This window comes from Jaculus jaculus, chromosome 18 (genome assembly GCF_020740685.1).
Source record: "Jaculus jaculus isolate mJacJac1 chromosome 18, mJacJac1.mat.Y.cur, whole genome shotgun sequence".
NCBI lineage: Eukaryota > Metazoa > Chordata > Mammalia > Rodentia > Dipodidae > Jaculus > Jaculus jaculus.
This window is the reverse complement of record NC_059119.1, coordinates 34,526,226-34,548,895: the sequence shown is the minus strand read 5'-3', so window position 1 is coordinate 34,548,895 and position 22,670 is coordinate 34,526,226. Positions and strand designations below refer to the sequence as shown.

Sequence of the window (22,670 nt, the reverse complement as noted above, 5' to 3'; positions counted from 1 at the left end):
ACTTTAGGGCTGGAGAGATGGCTCAGTGGTTAAGGCACTTGCTTGCAAAGCCCAACAACCTGAGTTTGATTGCCTGGTACCCATGTAAAACCAGATGCACAAAGTGACACATGCATCTAGAGTTCATTTGCACTGGCTAGAGGTCCTGGTGCACCCATTCTGTCTCTCTCTTCTGTGTGCAAATAAATAAAAATATTTTAAAAATGTACTTCAGTCATTTTTTGGGGGTGTTTGTCATATGTGTGTATGCATGCATTTGCGTGCACCCCTTGTGATAGGGAAGCCAGAGGACAAGCGCTGTTATTCGGCTTGCCTGCTCGCTCCCTCTTCCTCTGTCTCTCTCCTCCATTTGTTACTTTGTTCAACACCCACAAAGCCATTCTCTGCCTAGTACCATATTAGATCTATGGTAATAACACTGAATATAAATTATGATTTGCAATCCTTTTTTTTTTTTTTTTTTTCCCGAGGTAGGATCTCATTCTAGCTCAGGCTGACCTGGAATTCACTGTGCAATCAGTCTCAGGGTGGCCTCCAACTCACCACGATCTTCCTACCTCTGCCTCCAGAGTGCGTCACCATGCCCAGCATGATTGATTTATAATTCTAATTAAGGATCACAGTCTTCTGGAGACGTAAAAATGCGCATAATTCAGTTGAGCATGTTATTTGAAATAAGAACTAAAGGATGTAGGAACACAAAGATAGTAGATAACCACTCTATTCCTTTACAAAGGTTATGATGTGTTAATTTATTTGGTTGTGATAATCATTACAGAATATGTGTATGTGCATATTCACACTCCACCTTACTTCCTTGAGACAGGGTTTCTCGCTGAACCGGGTGCTTTCTTTTTTCACAAGACTGGCTGCCCAGTGAGTTACAGGCAAGAATGGCCCTCCTAGTTTTTTTTACATGGGTGTTCGGGGGTAGAACTCAGGTCTTCATGCTTGAGCAGTAAGAGTTCTTATCGGGTGAGCCATCTCTGCAGTCATAAAACTTGCTTACTTTAGATTTATGGTTGGAGATAAATCAGTACATTTACCATAATAGATATATCATTAGCACAGCAAACTAATGATTTATTTTCTGAAACAATGGGAACACTAATATTTTAGTATTCTAAGCTGTCCCTGCCGAATTTGTATTTTAAAATGTTCATAACCTGTGTGTGTGTGAGAAACCTAACAGCTTTAAAAAGATTTAGTATTATTTATTTGAGAGAGACAGAGGGAGAGCGGAGAAAGAAAATGGGCGTGTCAGGGCCACTGCAAAGGAACTCCTGACACATGCACCATCTTGCGCATCTGGCTTATGTGGGTCCTGGGGAATCGAACCTAGGTCCTTTGGCTTTGCAGGCAGGTGCCTTAACTGCTAAGCCATCTTTCCACCCCTTTAAAAAGATTTAAAAACCAATCTTTAAAAAAAGTAAACTTGCAAGTGTAGCTTTCGGGAAGAAAGAGGGTGAAGTTTTTAAACGTGATCTGGTCCGTCCCTAGGAGTGGTGGACCGCAGGACTTCCGTGGGTGGGGTTTATCTACATACAAGGCGCTGCCTCGTCTTCGGCCTCGCGCAGCTGCTTGCAAACTCCCGCTTTCTGCGCGGCCTCCGCTCCCGGGCTCGCAGCACATCCGGCGCCTCGGCGCGCCGCGGCCGGGCGTCACCACGCTCCGCTGCGGTTGCGTACGTTTGAGCGCTTCCCGCTCTCACCCGTTGGGCAGAGTGAGACACTCGCAACTGCCATCTGGCTCCCAAGTTTGGCTTCCTTACTTTGTCTGGTGCCCCCTGGTGCTCATCCCCTCCACAATCCCGGGCAGTTTGCAAAAGGAGCAAAAGGGGTCCAGGGGAGCACAAGGGATGTTTTGAAGGAAAGCATTCCATTGTGCACTGGACCCCACTGGTATATAAATGACACATGTGACATTCGTGCGGCTCTAAATGAGGAGGAGATGTCGTTGTAGTAAGGTACCGAGCGAAAAAGAAAGGCGAAAAATAAATCTCGCTGCGCCCTCTTTAAGTTTGTGATGCAAGACGCAGAGATAGGTCAACTAGATCTTTCCGGGACTCCGTCCTCCCCTGCCAGGTTCCCCACCCCACCCCACCCCACCCCACCCGACCCTGGATGTCGGTCGGACACCCGTCTTTGTATCCGGAAGATCTTGTTTTCTGCATACTGAAGCTGGGCATGTGGCCTCAATTGTTGTGGCGAGGAGGATGGGATGGGATTCTAACCCATTTGATCAATCTCCCATGGGATCTTCACAGAAGTTTCCGGGGACTCGCTAGCTACTCCCGGTCTCCGAGCTTGCGCCCTGCGTATGCTGCTTAACCTTCCCCTGCACCCGCATCACCCCGCAGTCGCTGGAACACTAAGGCGGCTCTCCATTAACGATGAACAGATCATTTTTTCATTGTATAGCAAACCCAAGAGTTCTCTTAGCAGAGCATGATGGGAGTCTCTCCTCTCATTCTCCCTCTTATTATTTATTTTTTCCTTATTCTCTCCTTCCTTCCTTAATTGTGGCTGCACAATTAATTCCTAAATCATGATTTTGCTAGGGGGCACTGACTTCAGGATTGGGTTGAGCGATCTACCGGGACGACGCTCCCAATCAGGCTTCCAGAAGGGGCGGTTTCCGAAAAGGGGGGGAAAAAGGAACTACAATTCCCAGAAGACTCAGGGCTGGAGCGATCACAGGGCATCACGGGAGTCGTAGGAGCTTTACTCCTTAGCTCCATTCACACCTCTCTCTCGGAAACTACAAGTCCCAGAGGGCTCTCACCGAGCACGCCTGCGCGAGAGCCCCCCGCGCACCAGGCGGGGTGGGGGCGGGGCCGCCCCAGGCGGCGGCGGCGGGGGAGGGGGCGGGGTCCGAGCGGGCTGTGTGGAGGCTTGAGACACCGGCGCCATTTAAAGAGGAGAGTTTCCCGGGGCGGACGCGGCTTTCGTCGTCGGCCTCTTCGGCGCTCTCCTCTTCCCTGACGGGAAGGCGTCTCGCGGGGTGACTGCTGCTCGCCCTCCCTGTCCCCCTTCTCCCAGTCCTCTTCTTGCTCTTCAGTCTTCGTGGCCCGGAGGAGTAGCGGAGCCCGGGCCCCGCGGTGAGCGGCCCTCCCCTCCCCGCAGCTCCCTCCCTCCCTCCGTCCGTCCGTCCGTCCGTCCCTCCGTCCTCAGCCCCCGGCGCCGGCCCACAAGGGGACGAGGTCTGCCAGGCCCGGGGCGGCGGGGGCGGGTGAGGCGGCGGGGCGGGCGGGGAGGCCTCGGGGACGGGGAGGGCCGCTCCTCAGCCTTGGAGGCTTCGGCCCTCGGCAGCCGGCCATGGGCGCCTTGTGAGAGCGGAGCTGCCGACGGGGCGCGTGCTGCCCGCCGCGGCCGCTGAGTGACCGCGAGCCCGTCCGCGGCCCTCCTCCTCCTCGGTCGGTCCGTCCGTCCGTCGCTCGCGGCCCCTCCCACCCCCGTGCCCCCCGGCCGCCACCGCCCCGGCGTCGGGAGCTCGTCGGTGCCGCCGCCCTCAGGCCCTCTCCCGCCCTCGCCGGCGGGCGGCGGCGGCGGCGGCAGGAGCTGACCCGCGTTGGCCTCCATCCGCCCGGCCGCCCCGCGCCCCTCATGACTGCGGCGCCGCGGCTGCCCCAGCGCCGCCGGCCTCCGCTCGCCGCCGCACCATGGATGCGGACCGGGACGCGCTAAGCCCCGTGGCCGCGCTCCCGCCTCGCCCGCCGACCAGTGAGCCTCGTGAGCCGCAGCCGCCTCGGTGCCAGCAGCAGCAGCAGCAGCGGCAGCAGCAGCCGCGGCCGGAGCCGGTGTCCCGCGTCGCCCTCGGGGCGCGCCGTCAGTGCTGAGTCGCCGAGGCCCGCGTGGCCGCCAGCCGCGTCGCGCTCGCACCACCCCCGGCGGGCCGACCTCGCCCGCGCCTCGCCGCGCCGTCCCGTCCCATCGCCCCCCTCCCGAGCCCGCGCTCTCCACCTCGGGGGCCCCTCAGCCCACCAGCATGTCGCGCGGCGCCGCCGACAAGCCGAGCGGCGGCCCCCCGGGCTTCCTGTCGCCGCCCGCGCCGGCCCCCAAGAACGGCTCGAGCTCGGATTCCTCCGTGGGCGAGAAACTGGGCGCCGCGGCCAGCGACGCGGGGCTCGGCAGGACCGAGGAGTACCGGCGTCGCCGCCACACGATGGACAAGGACAGCCGTGGGGTGGCCGCCGCCGCCACCACCACCCCCACGGAGCACCGCTTCTTCCGCCGGAGCGTCATCTGCGACTCCAATGCCACCGCGCTGGAGCTGCCCGGCCTCCCGCTCTCGGTCCCCCCACCGAGCGTACCCGCGCCCGTGCCCCCGACTGCTCCAGCCGAGCCGCACCGGGATGAGACTCTGAGCGCCTCTGCTGCGGCTCAGCTGGCCCGGCCGTCCCCGGCCGCCGCCGCCGCTGCCGCCGCCCCCGAGGAGCCCGCCGCCGCCGGCCCCGCCACCTTGACGGTCCCCAGCACGACCAGCAGAGAGCGGCCACTCCCGCAGCCCGGCGCTGGGGGCAAAGAGGAGCCACCGCCTGCCAGAGGTGGAAGTGGTAGCGGCGGAGCCAGCGCCAGCGCCGCCGCCAAGGAGCTGCAGGAGGAGCGCAGCCAGCAACAGGATGATATCGAAGAGCTGGAGACCAAGGCCGTGGGAATGTCCAACGACGGCCGCTTCCTCAAGTTTGACATCGAAATCGGCAGAGGCTCCTTCAAGACGGTCTACAAAGGTCTGGACACCGAAACCACTGTGGAAGTCGCCTGGTGTGAGTTGCAGGTAACGTCTCGCCTAATTTTCTTTTGGCTCCTGAGTTTGGCCCGATTGAGGCAAGCTATCGAGTTTTCCTCCCTCTGATTCGCAGTGGAAGGAGGGGAAGCCAGCTCCCCAAAGGAGATTGAAATTGGGGGACTGTGGAGCACGCACTTAGGTGTTTGGAAAAGAATTACTGGTGTCCGGAGGCATTTGCTACTAGGCAGGGGGTGAAAGTCATCTTAATACAAACATATGTTTAGTGTGTGGCAGGAAACGTGGAGTCATCGAGAGGTAGTTTTCTTTTTGGTTTGTTTGCCCCACTGACCTCTCACATGCTGGGCAAGCGCCCTCCCACTGGTGAAGTATAGACAATTATACCTAGCCCTTTGGGGAAGTTTTTGAGTTAGGTACTCAGCCTTTTTGCCTTGAGCATTTCAGTCTCAGAGCCTCTGCAGTGATGAGCCGCCCTTGTGTTAAAAGTGTGTATCTGTCCCTGAGATCAGGTTGTCAGACCAAAAAAGAAAAAAAAGAAAAGAAATCCTTGTTCTTCAGCATACAGTTCACTTGATGGCTGCACAGGTATTCAGTATAAAATAATAAAGGCAGGCACCCATGTGATCCCAGTTATACTGGAGCCTGAGGCAGGAGAATTTCAAGTTCAAGGCCAGCCTTGGCTACATATTACTGAGAGTGTCTCAAGAAAACTAAACAAAAACTCTACTTCAGACCCTTTTGGATAAATTCCTTGGGACTAGTAAAGCACAGTATGCACTTGCTGTTGTACCACCTGCCGGTGCCCACGCCATATGGTGGCTTGCAGTGAACTGACATTGTTCATTAACATGACTATCTTCAGCCTATAATGAATAGTCTATAGTTCCCAAGTAAAATTGCAGAAGTGCTTTGAAAGTTATAATGTTACATTATCGTTTTAAAATTGTTATAAAAGATTTTTGTTACTGCTTTTGTTTATGATAAAATCTTGCAGTATAACCCAGATTGACCCCAAACTCTTGATCCTTCTGAGTGCTGCGATTACAGGCGTGTGCCACTCTGCCCAGCCTTATACAAGATTTTTAAACTAAACTTTCTCAAGAGCCCAATGCTTCCATCAAAAACAAAACAAAACAAACAAACAAACAAAAAACTCATAGGGAAATTTTCATGTTATAAATAAGGATGTCATTCTAATGTAAAAGTATATTCTAGGTTTAAACAGATTAGTTTGGGCTGCTCATCAGTCAGTTTAAAGCATCTATTCAAATATTAGCGGGAAGTGAACCTAGATCAATGGTAGAAGCAGAATTTCAGAAAATGTACCAAGTGAAATAGTATAGGAAAGTAAATGAATGATCTCAGAACTTTATCCTCTCCATGAGCTAGTAAATTAAAAACTCTCAGATTGTCAGCTTCTAAATGACTGAGAGCACATGAATGTGCAAATAATAATGTCTGAGATTTGCATCCATAACTCAAGAAGGGTAAGAGAAATGTGACAATCACCCAACTTCAACAGTTATCAGCACATGATGTCCATGCATGGTGGCATCAAACTTTTCCCTCTACTTTCATGTATGCCTGGGATGTTCTGTAGTGGAAATACATGTTCTTTTCTTTTTTACTTAAAATTGGGAAAGGAAATTAACAGCATGTAGAAGTAAACTTGAAACTTATGAGTTCTTTAGGAGCAGTTTAAGTTCTACACTTGATATGGGACTTCTAAGTCACAATATAAAGTAATTCATTAATTCTGTAGTGGATTAGAATTGGAGAGGTGACCTTTCCAAAATTTAAATTATTTAGTTATTCATTTATTTTTTGAAGTAGAGTCTCACTCTAGCCCAGGCTGACTCTGTAGTCCCAGGTGGTCCTTGAACTCACCAAGATCCTTCTACCTCTGAGTTTAAGATTAAAGGCATGCACCACCACACCAGGCTGAAACAGGATCCTGAACTTGTTCTCCATGATCCTTGTACTTCAATTTCTCTTGAGTGCTGAGATTTCAGGCCTGACCCACCATCCCTGACAGCTTTTTTTTTTTAAATTGTAACTTCTGAAACTATGTACCTCTACACTTTTTAGTCATTTACACTCAAAAACTTGGGACTGAAAACTTAAAGCTGATTGATTCCTTTGGTGTACAGGTAAAAATTTATAGGCAGATACTTATTTCTTTATTGTACCAAGGATGTCTATTGGTATTAACCCTGGAATTTTATTTCTTTAGTGTTTCATGTTTGGAACTGAAAGCTTTCTCTGTCTCTTCTCTCTGCTTGCAAATATATATCTATTAAAAATATTGAAACTGCCGGGTGTGGTAGCACATGCCTTTAATCTCAGCACTTGGGAGGCAGAGGTAGGAGGATTGCTGTGGCTTCGAGGCCACCCTGAGATTTCCATGAATTCCATGTCAGCCTGAGCTGTAGTGAGACCCTACCTTGAAAAACCAAAAAAGAGAGAGGGAGAGGGAGAGAGGGAGGGAGGGAGGGAATGGGTGCACAAGGGCCTTTAGCCACTGCAGAGGGAGAGGGAGAGAAAATGAATATGGGTGCACTAGGGCCTTTAGCCACTGCAAACAGGTCCAGATGCTTGCACTACATTGTGCATCTGGCTTTACATGGGTACTGGGGAATCAAACCCAGGTCATTAGGCTTTATAGGGAAGTACCTTAAGCACAGAGCCATCTCTCCAGCCCCTTGTTTCAGTATTTTAAAAGGTCTTCTCAGAATGTAATAAGTTTGCTTTCTCTTTGTCACCTGGAATTTTTTTTTTATTGACAACTTCCATACTGGCAGACAATAAACCATGATAATCCCCCCCCCCACTTTCCCCTTCACAATTCCACACCATCATATCCCCTCCCTCTCTCTCCATTAGTCTTTCTTTTACTTTATTTATTTTTCTTTTATTTTGATGTCATCATCTTTTCCTCTTATTATGAGGGTCTTGTTAAGGTCGTACTAGACACTATGAGGTCATGGATATCTATGCGAGTTTCTGTCTGAACGATTGCACTGTAAGCAGCAGTCCTACCTACCCTTCCTTCTGCTCTTACGTTCTTTTCACTACTTCTTCCACAATGGACTCTGAGCCTAGGAGAAGGTGATGGAGATGTCTCAGTGCTGAACACTTCTATCACTTCTCAGCACTATGGTGCCTTTTGGGTCATCCCAGTGGTCACTGCCATCTGAAAAGAGAAGCTTCTCTAACCAAAAACAATGGTAGTGTTAATATATGGGTATGAATGTTAGGTAAAGTGCTTACAGGGCAGTTTGGTGAGCAGAATATATGCATTTAGCCAGACAAGAGCACACATTGCACTCCTAATGCTCATAACCTCCACCACCATAAACTTTTGATTAGGTTTTCAGTACCAGGCATGATGTATTCCCTCCCATGGAGCGGGGCTGCAGTCCAAGTAGAAAGTAGAAAGTAGTCCAAGTAGAAAGGTTTCTCCCATATCAGGCATGCCACTATTGCACCCATTCAGTCTTTTGGCTTGATTGGCCAAACTTGAGGCTTGCAGTGTCTATTGTTTCCACTGCTGATAGTTTCTGTCTCCCACAGGGCTGCATGCAGTGCAGCTTTTTACCTGGAATTTTTGTATAACTTATTGTCTTGGAGCCAATAATGCAATGCAGAAATCTTTTTTTTTTTTTTTTTTTTTTTTTTTTGGTCACAGTAAGAACTTTGTCTAAACCAAGCTCCTCAGTTTTTCTTAGAACTTATTACTTTTTGCATTTAGTTCTCTAGAGCATAATCTAAGAAAAATCTTATATTGTCTGTTATTATTTTTAAATTTTTAATTGATGTATTTGCAAGGAGAGGTGGAGGGAAGAATGAATGCATATGAATGGGCCTGTAGCCACTGTTAATGAACTCCAGGTGTATGTGGCACTTTGTGCATCTGGTTTTATGTGGGTACTGGGGAATCTAACCCAGGTAGTTAGGTTTTGCCTACAGGCGTGCACCACCACATCGGGCCCAAGACAGTAGTTAATTTTATAATCAGTTGGCACATGCCTTTATTCCCAGTACTGGGGGATATTGGGGAGTGGGGACAACAAAGGTAGGAGGATCACTGTGAGCTCAAGGGTAGCCTGAGACTGCAGAGTGAATTCGAGGTTGACCTGGGTTAGTGAGACCCTACCTTGTAAAACCAAAAAAAAAAAAAAAAAAAAAAGCAGTGTTTTGTTTGTTTTGCCATGGATTTTGAACTCCTGCGCCAGCCTCCCCATGCCACCATGTCTGTCTTTAAAATCTTGGTGTATTAAAACTTAGGTTATCTTTTTTATTTTTGTTTTATTTATTTATGTTGAGATAGGGTTTCACCTGTAACTCACTCTGCAGTCCCAGGCTGACCTCAAACTCATGGTGATCTTCCTACCTCTACTTCCAGAGTGTGGAGATTAAAGGTGTGTACCACCACGCCTAGCAGGTTGATTTTAAAAAAAAAAGAAAGAAAGAAAGAAAAAGAAAATTAAGTTTGAGACAGAAAGTGAGAGTGAGTATGGGCACAGCAGGGCCTTCTGCCATTGCAGATGAACTCCCAGGCATGTGAACCACTTTGTGCTTTATGTGGGTACTGGAGAATCAAACCCAGGCTGTTAGACTTTGCAAGCAAGTACATTTAGCAGCTGAGCTATCTCTCCAGCCCCGTAGGTTATCTTGTCCTGCCACTTATTTGATAAGTAAGGACCATATAGGTAAATAATTTCTGTAAGTTAATAAAGAACCAAACTAGAAGATTAGGACCTAATAATTTGGTAGGTGTTAGAAGTATTTGCAAGTTGGGTCTGGTGGCATAGGAATGTAATCTCAGCTACCAGGAAGCTGAGGTAGGAGGATTACAAGTTCAAGGCCCATCTGGAAGTTTAGTGAGACCCTGTCTCAAGAGAATAAAAAAGAGCTGGGAGATGTTAGCTCAGTGATAGAAGGGTTGCCTAGGATGCACAGGGTCCCAGGTTTAATCTTTTTACACTGTGAAGTGTGTGTGTGGGGGGGGGGGAGGCATCTATAATCCAGTAGATTAATTAGTAATTTCAAATGAAATAATATTAATTTAATGTGGAAGTAGCTGTCAGATTTCTAGAGAAATCCAGTCTTATAGTAGTGGTTCAGGCTTGTGTTTTGTGTGTTGATTTTAGTACTATTATATATATTTTAAGTTTTATTTATTTGAGAGAGCAAGAGAAAAAGAAATGGAGGGGGGGAGGGCAGGAGGGAGGGAGGAAGAGAATGGGTGCACCAGAGCCTCCAGCCACTGCAAATGAACTCCTGGTGCATGTGCCACCTTGTGCATCTGGCTTACATGGGTCCTGGGGAATTGAACCGAGGTCCTTTGGCTTGGCAGGCAATTGCCTTAACCACTAAGCCATCTCTCCAGCCCAATTTTATTTTTTCATATAGGGATATAAATAAACTTTGGAGGATGAGTGTGGTATACAAATCAGACTGCTTTCTTTAAAGTTAAATTTTAGTGTAATAGTATGGCCAGGAAAGCATCAGTCTATCCTTCCTTATTTATTAGAGTCAGGTGTGTGGGGGGGGAGTGTGTACATGAGAATGGGTGCACTAGGACCTCTAGCCACTGCAAACAACCTCTAGACGCATGTGCCACCATTTGTGTCTGGCTTACATGGGACCTGGAGAATTGAACTGGGATACTTAGGCTTTGCAGGCATGCACCTTAACTGCTAAGCCATCTCTCCAGCCCAGTTATTTTATTTTTTAAGTTATTTATTTATTTGTGTGTGTGTCTCCCAGGGTCTCTTGCCACTGCAAGCAGCATGCCTGATGCTTGCACCACTTTTTCCATCCAGCTTTATGTGGGTTTTTGAGCCTGGAGCTGGCAGGCTTTGCAAGCAAGTGCCTTTAACCACTGAACCATCTCCCCAGCCCAAGCATCAGTTCTTAATAATACTTAGGTAATACTTTTGGCACCCTAGAGTCTTAAGTAATAACTGTGAACCATTAAGTAAAGACAAGATTTCTTTACTTGGGCTTACTGGTCAAATGACATGCCTTAAACTTTTTTTGTGTGTGTGTGTGTGTGTGTGTATATCTATGTGTATATGTGTATGGAGGCCAGAAGTGTTCTTCCTCAGGGACTATTCACTCCCCACCCTCTTTTTTTCGCCCTCTTTTTTTTTTTTTTTTTTTTTGAGACAGGGTCTCTTATTGGCCTGGAGCTTGTCAAGTAGTCTAGATTGGCTTGCCAGTGAGTCCCAGGGATCTACCTATCTCTGTACTCTGTAGCTCTGGGATTACAAATGTGTAACACTGTACCTGTCTTTATGTGTGTTCTGTGGATCAAACTCAAGTCCTTATGCTTCCCTGGCAAGCACTTTACCAACTGAGCTACTTGCCAGCCTAGTTGACTTGGTCAAATGCATACTTTTAATCCCAGCATCCTACCTCAGGGGAAAAAAATGTTGGACTATTCCTGTAGAGCTTACATTAATTACTTTTCTGGGGACTGGAAAGTTAGAGGACTATTCTTTTCTTTTTTCTTTTTGGATTTTCAAGGTAGGGTCTCAGTCTAGCTCAGGCTAACGGAATTCACTATGTAGTTTCAGGTTGGCCTCCAACTCATGGTGATCCTCCCCTCTCTGCCTCCGAAGTGCTGGGATTAGAGGTATGTGCCACCATTCCTAGCTCCACATTTGAATATTGAGGGATTCTTTTCCCTTTCTTTCCCTTCCTTTTTTAAAGTTTGCATTGTTGTCTTCTTCTTTTTAAGTATGAGACTGTGGATTAGTCTTTTGATGTTTATCAGGTCATACTTTTACCTTATATAAAGGCAACTGCTATGCAAATTTTAAAAATGAGTGAGAGCTGGAGAGATGGCTCAGTGGTTAAAGGTGTTTGCTTGCAAAGCCTGATGACTGAGGTTCCATTCTCTAGTACCTATGTAAAGCCAGATGCACAAAGTGACACATGCATTAAAAAAAGTAACACAGGGCCTGGTGCATGAATATTGATGGTGGTGATGCAGCTTCTTACTTATGTTGTGCTTTTGTGGGCGTCTGAAGACTTGATTTGTTATAATTATTCTTAAAATCCTATGGCAAGTCTTTTCTGTTAGTGTTGTGAAATATGAGGTCACTGGTGTTTCAAATTCTTAGCTTCTCTTGGTCTTTACCTGTAACATTCTAATGTCCTGACGTATTACTTTCCCAAGTGCTGAAGTTTCCCAAGTTGCTGAATTGCTTATTTGAGAGTCTGCTAAGTTCTTTGAGCTCTCTTATCTGAAAGTCATTTTTCTCTTTGGTGGATCTCCTATGTAATTGTTAGTGTTTATATTGAATTGAAGTTATTTGCATACTTTTGTCTACTCTATTGGTCTTTGGAATGTTCACCACACTGCAATAGAATGCTATATAATATGTAGAACCAAGGCAGAAAAATTTGGTTCTCAATAACCCAATGTTTAGGGTAAGGAATGTTATTTGTAGTACTGACACCTCCCCCCCCCCCCCCCCCCCCCCCCCGCAATGAGGTGTTTTTATTTTTTTACTTAGGATTGTTGAGGTTCAATTGAAATCGTATGTGAAAAATGTGAAGTGCATTAGAATGTACAACAAAAGTTACTTCAGATGCTGTTTGACTTGTCACCTCTCAAATTGATAATCTACCAAATAAAAACACTTTTTGTTGTTCTCTGCATTGGGCAGTGGAATTGCTAGTTTTGTAAAAAATTGGTTTATTTATTTTTTACATTTTTATTTACTGAGAGAAAGTTAATGAGAATGAATGATCATGCTAGGGCCTCTTGCCACTGCATACAAATTCCAGATAAATGGGTCATTTTGTACATCCGGCTTTATGTGAGTACTGGGGAATTGAACCTGGGCTTTTAGGCTTTGCAAGCAAGTGTCTTTAACCACTGAACCATCTCCCTAGCCCTAGAATTAGTCTCTTTTAAGATTAACAGGTATAAATCGTAGCCTTTTTTTTTTTTTTTGGTTTTTCGAGGTAGGGTCTCACTCTGGTCCAGGCTGACCTGGAATTAACTCTGTAGTCTCAGGGTGGCCTTGAACTCATGGCGATCCTCCTACCTCTGCCTCCCGAGTGCTGGGATAAAAGGCGTGCGCCACCATGCCCGGCGTAAATCGTAGCTTTTAACATGTTGTATTTGTGCTGCTCACGTCTTTCCTTGCTTCTAGGTTTGGCTATGTTTCTCTACTAAGTGATGTCTCACAAAAGTAAAGTATTAATGTACTCTTCAGAGATATTATTGGCATCTTCTTTGCTGTTGTTATTTTAAAAAACAATCTTTTTGAGGTAGGGTCTTTTGCTCTAGACCAGGCTGATCTGGAATTTACTCTGTAGTCTCAGGGTGGCCTTGAATTTATGGCTATTTTACCTCTGCCTACCAAGTGCTGGGATTAAAGCTGTGTGCCACCACGCCCAGCTGTTGCTTTTTATTTAATTTAGAACATTTCATTTATTTTTCTTAAAAAAAATCATTTTGTTTACTTTTACTTGTTTATTTATTTGCAAGGGGGGAGAGAGAGAGAATGAATGGGTGCGCCAGGGCCTCTCTAGCAACTACAACAAACTCCAGATGCATGTACCACTTTGTGCATGTGGCTTTATGTGGGTACTGGGTAATTGAACCTGGCTTCTTAGGTTTCACAGGCAGTCGCTTTAACTGCTAAGCCATTTCTCCAGCTTCTTGTGACCATTCTGTGGGATTTTTGAGGTAAGGTCTCACTGTAGTCCAAGCTGACCTGGAATTCACTATGTAGTCTCAATGTGGCCTTGAACTCAGTGATCCTCCAACCTCTGCCTTCTGAGTGCATGGGCCTTGCTTTCCTTGTGTTCATTCTTAATTAAGCTAGGTGTTTTAGAATATGCCTTGGAGACTCAGCACTCCCAGAACCAAGGCAGAGACAGAAGGATAACATATTCCAGGTCAGCATTTCGTATGTATGTATGTGTGTATGTGTGTTTGTGTATATGTAGCCTCAGGGTGGCCTCGAACTCTTGGGATCATCCTACCTCTTCCTCCCAAGTGTTGGGATTAAAGGCGTGTGCCACCATTCCCAACCCCCCCTTTTTTTTTTGAGGTAGTCTCACTCTAGTTTAGGTTGACATGAAATTCATTATGTAGTCTCAGGGTGGCCTCCAACTCTTAGCAATCTACCTCTGGTTTTTTTGGATCTAATGTTCTGATGGGATAATAGATTTATGTATATTTATAATTTAGTGTCCTCATAATTTTATAACTCATTGTAACAGAATTAGTGCATTATCTATTTTTTTATTTTTTTGGTGTTTTGAGATAAGGGTCTCACTCTAGCTTAGGCTGACCTGGAATTCACTACGTCCTCTCGGGGTGGCTTGAATTTACAGCGATCCTCCTACCTCTGCCTGTCGTGCCCTGTCATGCCTGGGAGGTGTAAATATTTTTAATAGATGTCTGATAGTACCTTATGTGAATATACTCTAGTTTGTCTCATATCATGCCTTATATTAGCTATTGTTTATTTTATTTCTTTCTTTTTTTGTTTTCACTGTTTTTTTATTATTATTTTTAGTTTTCACAATTTTTATTAACATTTTCCATAATTATGTTAGCTATTTAAATGAAGTGGTCACGGGTCTTTATAGGGTTGTAACTATGAAATATGTTCTTGACTTACTAAAATCAAATTTAACCTGTTATGTCCTCGCCTAATGGAGCTTTCCATTTTCTTATATAACTTGTCCTCCCATATTGTATCTTGCAGAGTTATCAGGAAATAACTTTCCAGTTTCCTTATATTTTTGGTCATTGACATGTCCATTAAACCCAAGGGGTAGTTTAGGGAGTGCTGGGAATTGAGCCAAGGAAAACTCACATGCTAGGCAACCACTCAACTGGGGAGCTATATCCCCAGCCTAAATAGTAGGATTTTTTTTCCTTCAGAATTTTTTTTGCTTTTTGTTTTTTTGAGGTAGGGTCTTATTCTAGCTCAGGATGGCCTTGAACTCACAGCGATCCTCTTACCTCTGCCTCCTGAGTACTGGGATTAAAGGCGTGTGCCACCAGGCCCAGCTTTTTTCATTAGAATTTTTTAGAGCATATTTCTTAGCATTGTTTGAACATCATCTTCCCCCATGGCTGTGGCTCCCCAAGAAGGATGAGACTTGATTTCAGTTTGGATGAATCCTCTGGTCCTGTCCTTTCACCCCAGCTGTAATGTCATTTTCTCATACTCTTTCCATTCCCTCATGTAGTATAGTTTAGCTAAACTCCTTTCTTTGGACTTGGTCCTAATCAAACAGCATGAGCAGAGACTGTCTTCTACTTGGTTATCCTAAAGTAACCCAAAGACACTTGCCTGTGAAGCCCAAGGACCCAGTTCTATTCTCTAGGCCCCATGTAAGCCATGTGCACAAGATGGCTTATATGTTTGTAGTTTGTTTGCAGTGACTAGAGGCCCTGACACACCCATTCTTTCTCTCTCTTTCACTCTTCCTCTTTGTCTCAAATAAAAATAAAAAGAAAGAAAAGAAAGAAAGAAAGAAACAAACAAACAAACTAGGCCTATAATTCTCCTAGTACTTGGGAGGAGGTGGTGGAAGTTGACTACAAAGACAGCATGGACTACATAGCAAGACCCCATGTGGGAAAAATCAATCAATCCAGAGACTTGAAAGCTTGGGGCCAAAGGAGGTTTGAAATAAGAAAAGGGAGGAAAATTTTTTTTTCAAGGTAGAATCTAGCCCAGATTGATCTGGAGCTCACTCTATAGACCCCAGGCTGGCCTCAAACTCACAGTGATCCTCCTACCTCTGCCACCTGAATGCTCGGATTAAAGGTGAAGAAAATCTGTGGGATTAAAAGTGAAAGGGTTGGAGGGATGGCTTAGTCTTAAAGCCCTAGCCTGCAAAAACCCAGGTTTGACTCCCCAGAACCCACATAAGCCAGATGCACAAGGTGGCACATGCTTCTGTAGTTCATTTGTAGTAGCTGAAGGCCCTAGTGTATCCATTTTCTATCTGCAACTCTGTCTTTCTCAAATAAATAAAACTTTAAAAAGTGAAAAAGGAATTTGCTTAATGTCGCTTTTGGATGGTTCTAATAATGTAAACATTTTAAATACTTTTTACTTTCTGTGAGAACTATTTGTATTTGTTGTGTCCAAAGTGATAGTTTTGGTTTCATGCCAGTCAGTACTATTATATTAAATATTTCTCATTGCTTTGTAGTGTATTTCTTCAGAACTTTTCCCAATATGTTTGATTACTAATTTTAAAATTATTAATCTTTTGTAATTTCATATATTTTGCTCATTTTAAGTATTTTCTTCCTCTAGTTGATTTTCATAAATTCCTCAGATCATAAATGAATAACTGAGATTTTTATTTTTTCAGTTTTTTTTTAATTTGAGAGAGAGAGAGAGAATGGGTGTGCCAGAGCCTCTGGCCACTGTAAACGACCTCGAGACACTTTGTACATCTGGATTATGTGGTTACTGGGAAATTGAAACTGAGTATTTAGGCTTTGCAGGCAAGTGCTTAAACAGTAAACCATCTCTCCAGCCCATGTTTTTTTTTTTTTTAAAGATTTATTTTTATTTATTAGAGAGAGAGAGAGAGAGAGAGAGAATGGGCACGCCAGGGCCTCTAGGAACTGCAAATGAACTCCAAGTGCATGCACCATGTGCATTATGTACATGGGACCTGAAGAATAGAACCTGGGTCCTCAGTCTTCCCAGGCAAGCACCTTAACCACTAAGCCATTTTCTCCAGCCCTTTTTCTTTGTTTATCAAGATAGGGTCTCACTCTAGCTCAGGCTCACCTGGAATTCACTGTGTAGCCTCAGGGTGGCCTCGAACTCTTGGCGATCCTCCTACCTCTGCCTCCCAAGTTTTTTTTTTTTTTTTTTTTTTTTTTTGAGGTAGGTTTTGCTATAGCCCAGACTGACCTGGAATTCACTTTGTAGCGTCAGGGATCGCTCACAGTGATCATCCTCCTACCCCAGCCTCGCAAGTGCTGGGATTAAAGATGTTCTAAAGGCCAGCACCACGCCCAATACCCAGTTCATTATTTTTTATTGTGTGTGTGTGTGTTTGTTTGTACTTGTGTGGGCGTGCATGAAGAGGTTAGAGGATCACTTTGAGGTGGCTGTGCTCCACCTTCAGGCTGACCTGGAATTCACTATGTAGTCTCAGGATGGCCTCAACTCATGGCAGTCCTCTTACCTCTGCCTCCTGAGTGCTGGGATTAAAGGCGTGCGCCACCACACCTGGTTTAAACTTGAACTCTTGATCCTCTTACCTTAGCCTCCTAAATAGCTGGCATTACAAATGCATGTTCTGGTACCCAGTACTTCTGAGTTTGTGGCAACAGTACAACACTTGAAGCCCTTCACATAGTTTAGTCATCTTAAGTCTGATCTTGTTTTCTTACTTGTTAAAAATCTTTTTCATTACCCTTTAAGAAAATAAGTACTTATTTATTTTACAGTGAGGGGGAGAAAAAGAGGGAGGGAGAGAGAATGAGCATGCCAGGGCCTCTAGCCACTGCAATGAACCCTAGATGCATGTGTCACCTTGTGCATCTGGCTTTACATGGATACTGGGGCATTGAACCTGGGTCCTTAGGCTTTGCAGGCAAGTGCCTTAACCCCTGAGCCATCTCTCCAGCCCATCTTTTTCATTACCTGTAAATAAAATCTTTGTTTTTCTTTTCATCTTTTTTTGTTTGTTTGTTTGTTTATTTTTCGAGGTAGGGTCTTACTCTAGCCCAGGCTGACCTGGAATTCACTATGTAGTCTCAGGGTGGCCTTGAACTTAATGGCGATTCTCCTGCCTCTGTCTCCCAAGTGCTGCGATTAAAGATGTCCGGCACAAGTAAATCTTTAAAGTAGAAAGTAACTTTCTGATTTTATACCTACTTAAAATTTTTAAAACTTGATTTGCATTTGGATATTTTTATGCATATGTTTTTTTCTCTTTTATTTATTTATTTTTAATTTTATTTACTTGCAAGCAGAGAGAGGAGACAGAGAGAATGGTGTGCCAGGACCTTTAGCCACTGAAAATGAACTCCAGGTGCATGCACCCCTTCTGCATCTGGCTTACATGCGTCATGGGGAATCAAACCTGGGTCCTTTGGCTTTGCAGGCCAGCGCCTTAAACTGCTAAACTGCTAAGCCATCTCTTCAGTCCCCTCCCTTTTTTTTTTTTTTTTTTTTGCAAGGTAGGGTCTCCATCTCATTCTAGCCCAGGCTGATCTCGAACTCATTCTGTACTCTCATACTGGCCTCAAACTCTCAGTGATCTGCCTACCTCTGAGTGTTAGGATTAAAGGCATGTGCCAATATGCCCAGCTACTATGCATACTTTTGCAGTGGCAATTAGTAATTATATCCTCACTTATATGCTATATACTAGTACTTGAGAGTAAATTAAAACATTACTTAATATGCTGTGTGATAGGGCTGGGGAGATGGTTTAGTAGTTAAGGCACTGGCCTGTGAAGCCTGCAGACCCAGGTTTGATTCCTCAGTACCCATGTAAACCAGATGCCCAGGGTGGTGCATGCACCAGAGTTCGTTTGCAGTGACTGGAGGATCTGGCATGCCTGTTCTCTTTCCATCTGTCTCTCTCTCTTTCAAATAAATATTTAAAAAATATGCTGTGAGATAAATGAATTATATGTCTAAAGGACTTACATTTTTGAAATGATGAGGGAATGAAGATTTGATACTATATATGGACCAGGCACTGTTTTTTGTATATTCTTATTTAATACTTAATTCATAAGCCAATTGCATTTGAAATAAGGAGACAAGTTAAATGATTAGCCAAGAGCAAAACCAGCAAAATGGGGCTGGAGTTGTGGCTTAGCAATTAGGGCCTGCAAAGCCAAAAGACCCAGGTTCAACTCCCCAGGACCCACGTAAGCACAGGGTGGTGCATGCGTCTGGAGTTTGTTTACAGTGGCTGGAGGCCCTGGTGTTCCCATTCTTTTTTTCTCTCTCTCCCTCTCTGTGGTAGGAGTTGGGAGTTCAGGTCAGATTTTTTTTTGGGGGGGGGGCATACATATACATAGATATTTTTTTTCTTTGAGCATATAGATCCCCATTAGTCTTTTCTTATTCCCCTCCCATTCTCACTGAACCCCTTCTACCAATTACCAGTGGATATACCACTGAAGAAAGTGACTCCCTCCCTTTCTACCATCAACCATTGCTCCTCAGGGAAGGGTTGGTTGGCCTCATGAACCTTTCCCCCACCTCTGAGGACATGTTGAGTGGCCCTGTCTTATGCAGGTAACTATAACTGATGTGAGTTTATGAGTGTAACTGACCATGTTATGTCCAAATGACAGTTCTACAGCCTTCTTGGCCATTCTCCAGCTCTTATTATTCTTTCTGTTCCTTCTACCATGTTCTCTGAGCCTTGGAAAGGATGATACAGATGTGCCATATAAGGCTGAGCATTCAATCATTTATTTTTAGCACTATGACCAGTTACAAGTCTGTATTCACTGCAAAATAATAATAATAAAGTTTTTCCGACTAAGGCTTTTAATTTAAACATTTATGTTTAAAAGGTAGTTTGGCCACACAACAGAAAGGAGCAGTGGATTAGGACCAGCCAGCAGGGGGGAAGCTCCCAGCTCAGTTCCAGCATGATTTCTCCATGCCTTTCAACCAAAGTGTATGGAATCTTCAGCAATAGGATGTTACCAGTTAGTTCTGGTGAGCAACCAAGAGTCATGGCAATAGCCTGTTTTATTTTGGAAACCTGGAGCTTTTTTCTTTACATGCTGAGGATTGAACCTAGGGTGTCACACATGCTAGGCAAATGCTTTACTGTTCCTAATTCAGTATTAACTTCAGTTCTTACATATTCCTTTTCTTGTCAGTCTGTTATTGATGAAGATTAATTTATTAGATGGTGGGAATGAAGTATTTTACATGCATTTCCAAGATTTAACTATTTTGAATGAAACTTTTTTTTTTTTTTTCCCAAGGTAGTGTGTCACTCTAGCCCAGGCTGACCTGGATATTCACTTTGGAGTCTCAGGGTGGCCTTGAACTCAGGGCAATCCTCCTACCTCTGCCACCCAAGTGCTGTGATTAAAGTCGTGCGCCACCACGCTTGGCTTTGAATGAAACTTTTTAAAATAGGTTTAATTTAATAGTATGATATAGAGATAACCAAATTATGCTTAGGTATTGTAATATTTTGCTTCTAAATTTGGACAGAATATAGAAAGGAAACTTTCAGTTATAGCATGGCCATGGCTGTGCATTCCTGAACAGGTGTTGTTGCATTCCTAAATGTAGCATGTTGCATGCACTGCTGAGCATAATGTGAAAGGGAAAGTGCCATAAAAACTAAGTACTAAGTAAAAAACTTCTAATGGGAGGCTGGCCTGTCATTAATCTGCTGGAACAGTACTTGGGGAAATGGTCATGTATATTATTAAGCAGTTCCCTTTAGTTATTAGAAACCAAAATAAGAGACTCAGAATTGGCACTTAAATGCTAAGTGGCTTTCAACAGCCTGATTTAGCTTAAAGGCAATTAGTATAGGGGGTTTGGTTCTAGTATAAACTGTAGAAGAGTGACTTACTATTAGTAGTGAGTGGTAGAGTTGAAAGATCCAGTCACTAGACCTTTGCCTTAAATGCACGTTATTCCTTAATAAGAAAGGAAAGATACTTGTTTTGATTCAATCTTATTTCTGCAGCCTTTCTCGTGTTACTAAATGGGTAATGTGGTTTGCTATAGATGACTCAATAAAATGGCTCAATGCATAAACATATTATAAAATGTGCTTCTTAGATTGAGTCTCAGTCATATCTACTGCAAAATCATTTGTTTATTGAATTTATTTATTATTTATTTGACAGAGAGAGGGGGGGAGAATGGGGTGCTAGGGCCTCCAGCCACTGCACGCTAACTCCAGACACTTGTGCCCCCTTGTGCCTATGGCTAATGTGGGTCCTGGGGAATTGACCTTGAGTCCTTTGGCCTTGCAGGCAAACACCTTAACCTTTGTTTATTGATTTTAAATGCTCTTTTTTGTTTGTTTGTTTCTTTTGTGGTAGAGTTTCGCTTTAGCCAAGGCTAACATACTCTCTTTTTTCTTTTTATTAAATACTCTTTGATATTAAAGGTTTTCTTCAAATCTGAGCATTGGTTGTCTGCTCTTTTTGAGTTGGTAATTGAAAAATAAAAAAGCTTGGGCTGGAGAGATGGCTTAGCAGTTAAGCCTGTAAAGCCTAAAGACCCCAGTTCAAGGCTCAATTCCCCAGGACCCATGTTAGCCAGATGCGTAAGGGGGTGCATGCGTCTGGAGTTCATTTTCAGCAGCTGGAGGCCCTGGAGCGCCCATTCTTTCTCTCTCTCTCACTCTTTCTCTGTCGCTCTCAAATAAATAAATAAATAAAACCAAAAAAATTTAAAAAATAAGTACAGTGAGTAAGGCTTAGGACGGTTATGTCCTGTGAGATAAGACCCTTATAAGAAACTTCTAGCTTCCATTTTAAAGGACAAAAATCATCTGATGTTTCATACTTCAGTGTGAATTCTAGATAACATGAATTTACAGCCCATTTTGTTTAGTATTCTATTTTTTTAAAATTCTAGGAGGTAGGGGGAGGGAGGGAATTACCTTGGAATATATTTTTATAATCATGGAAAATGCTAATAAAAATTAAAAAAAATTCTAGGAGGTAATGACTGATGATAGTTTTAAGTGTTTGTTTATTGTTTATTTTTCCCCCTCTTATCCTCTCTCTTGCCTTCTTTTTGTTTTTTCCAGGTAGGGTTTCACGCTGCCTTGACCTCACAGCAATCCTCTTATCTCTGCCTCCTGAATGCTAGGATTAATTATTAATGATGTGCACCAGTACACCAGACTACCTACTAAGATAGGGTTTCACTCTCTAGCCCAGGCTGACCTGGAACTCACTTTGTAGTGCCAAGTTGGCCTTGAACTCATGGTGACTCTCCAGCCACTGCCTCCCAAGTGCTAGGATTAAAGGTGTGCACCCCTGTACCCTCTTCATTTTTTTTTTCTTTTTGATATGGAGAGATGAAGATAAATATATTTATATGTGTATACATACACACATACATACATATACACACATACATACATTACATTATTTAGGCTGGAAAGATGGCTTAGCCATTAAGGCACTTGTCTGTGGAGCTTAGGCACTCAGGTTCAGTTCCCCAGTACCCACGTTAGTCAGATGTACAAGATGGCACATGGGTCTGGAGTTCGTTTACAGTGGCTAGAGAGGCCGTGGTGTGCCCATTCTTTCTCTGTGTGCCTCTTCCTCTCTCTTAAATAAACAAAGCATTTTTAAAAATTACACTATTTATTTGATAATGTTTGGCTGGTATAGCTACATTTAGCCTGGTGGTCTAGGGACATGAATAACAACTGTAGTGAAAAGATAAGTGAAATATGGGATGCATGGATTCTAGTGACAATTTAAACATTCTTACTAAACCCTTGATTGTTATTTATTTATTTTTTTTGGTGGAAACTTTAAACTTTTTAGCTTTTTTTTTCTGAAAATAAGTTTTTATTTAAATAAAGGTTTAAATACATGACATAACATTAAAACTGGAAGGGAAAAGAAAACCAAAAACCAGTTTGTTACTTAACATGGCATTGGGCAGCTGTTGCTAGTTAGGTTGCAAGCGCTAAGCTGGCTGCATGACTGAAAGTGTCAGTATGGTGGTGTTTGTTCCCTTGTCAAAAGTTTTACTGGTATTAGACTGGCCTCACATTCTGTTTGGATGGACATTCCTTATCTAGGATATGTCTACTTAAAAAAGACAACCTTGGTGACAAGCCAGATGTCTTAACCACCTCATCGGAGGAAAAATGGCCTTTTCTCATTTCTGCTAGCTTGTCAGGTTAGACACCAAGGGTTTTTGAGGTTC

General features: G+C 44.2%; 1 protein-coding gene across 13 annotated transcripts in view; it reads left to right on the top strand.

Moving 5' to 3' along the window:
* Window positions 1-3,987: 3,987 nt before the first annotated feature.
* Wnk1 (WNK lysine deficient protein kinase 1) overlaps window positions 3,988-22,670 on the top strand; it is a 156,155-nt gene continuing 137,472 nt past the window's right edge. For all 13 annotated transcript variants that reach the window (XM_004669145.2, XM_045137326.1, XM_045137328.1 and 10 more), the window contains exon 1: window positions 3,988-4,776. In XM_004669145.2, the coding sequence (XP_004669202.1) occupies window positions 3,988-4,776 (789 nt within the window). The remainder of the gene's footprint in view (window positions 4,777-22,670) is intronic.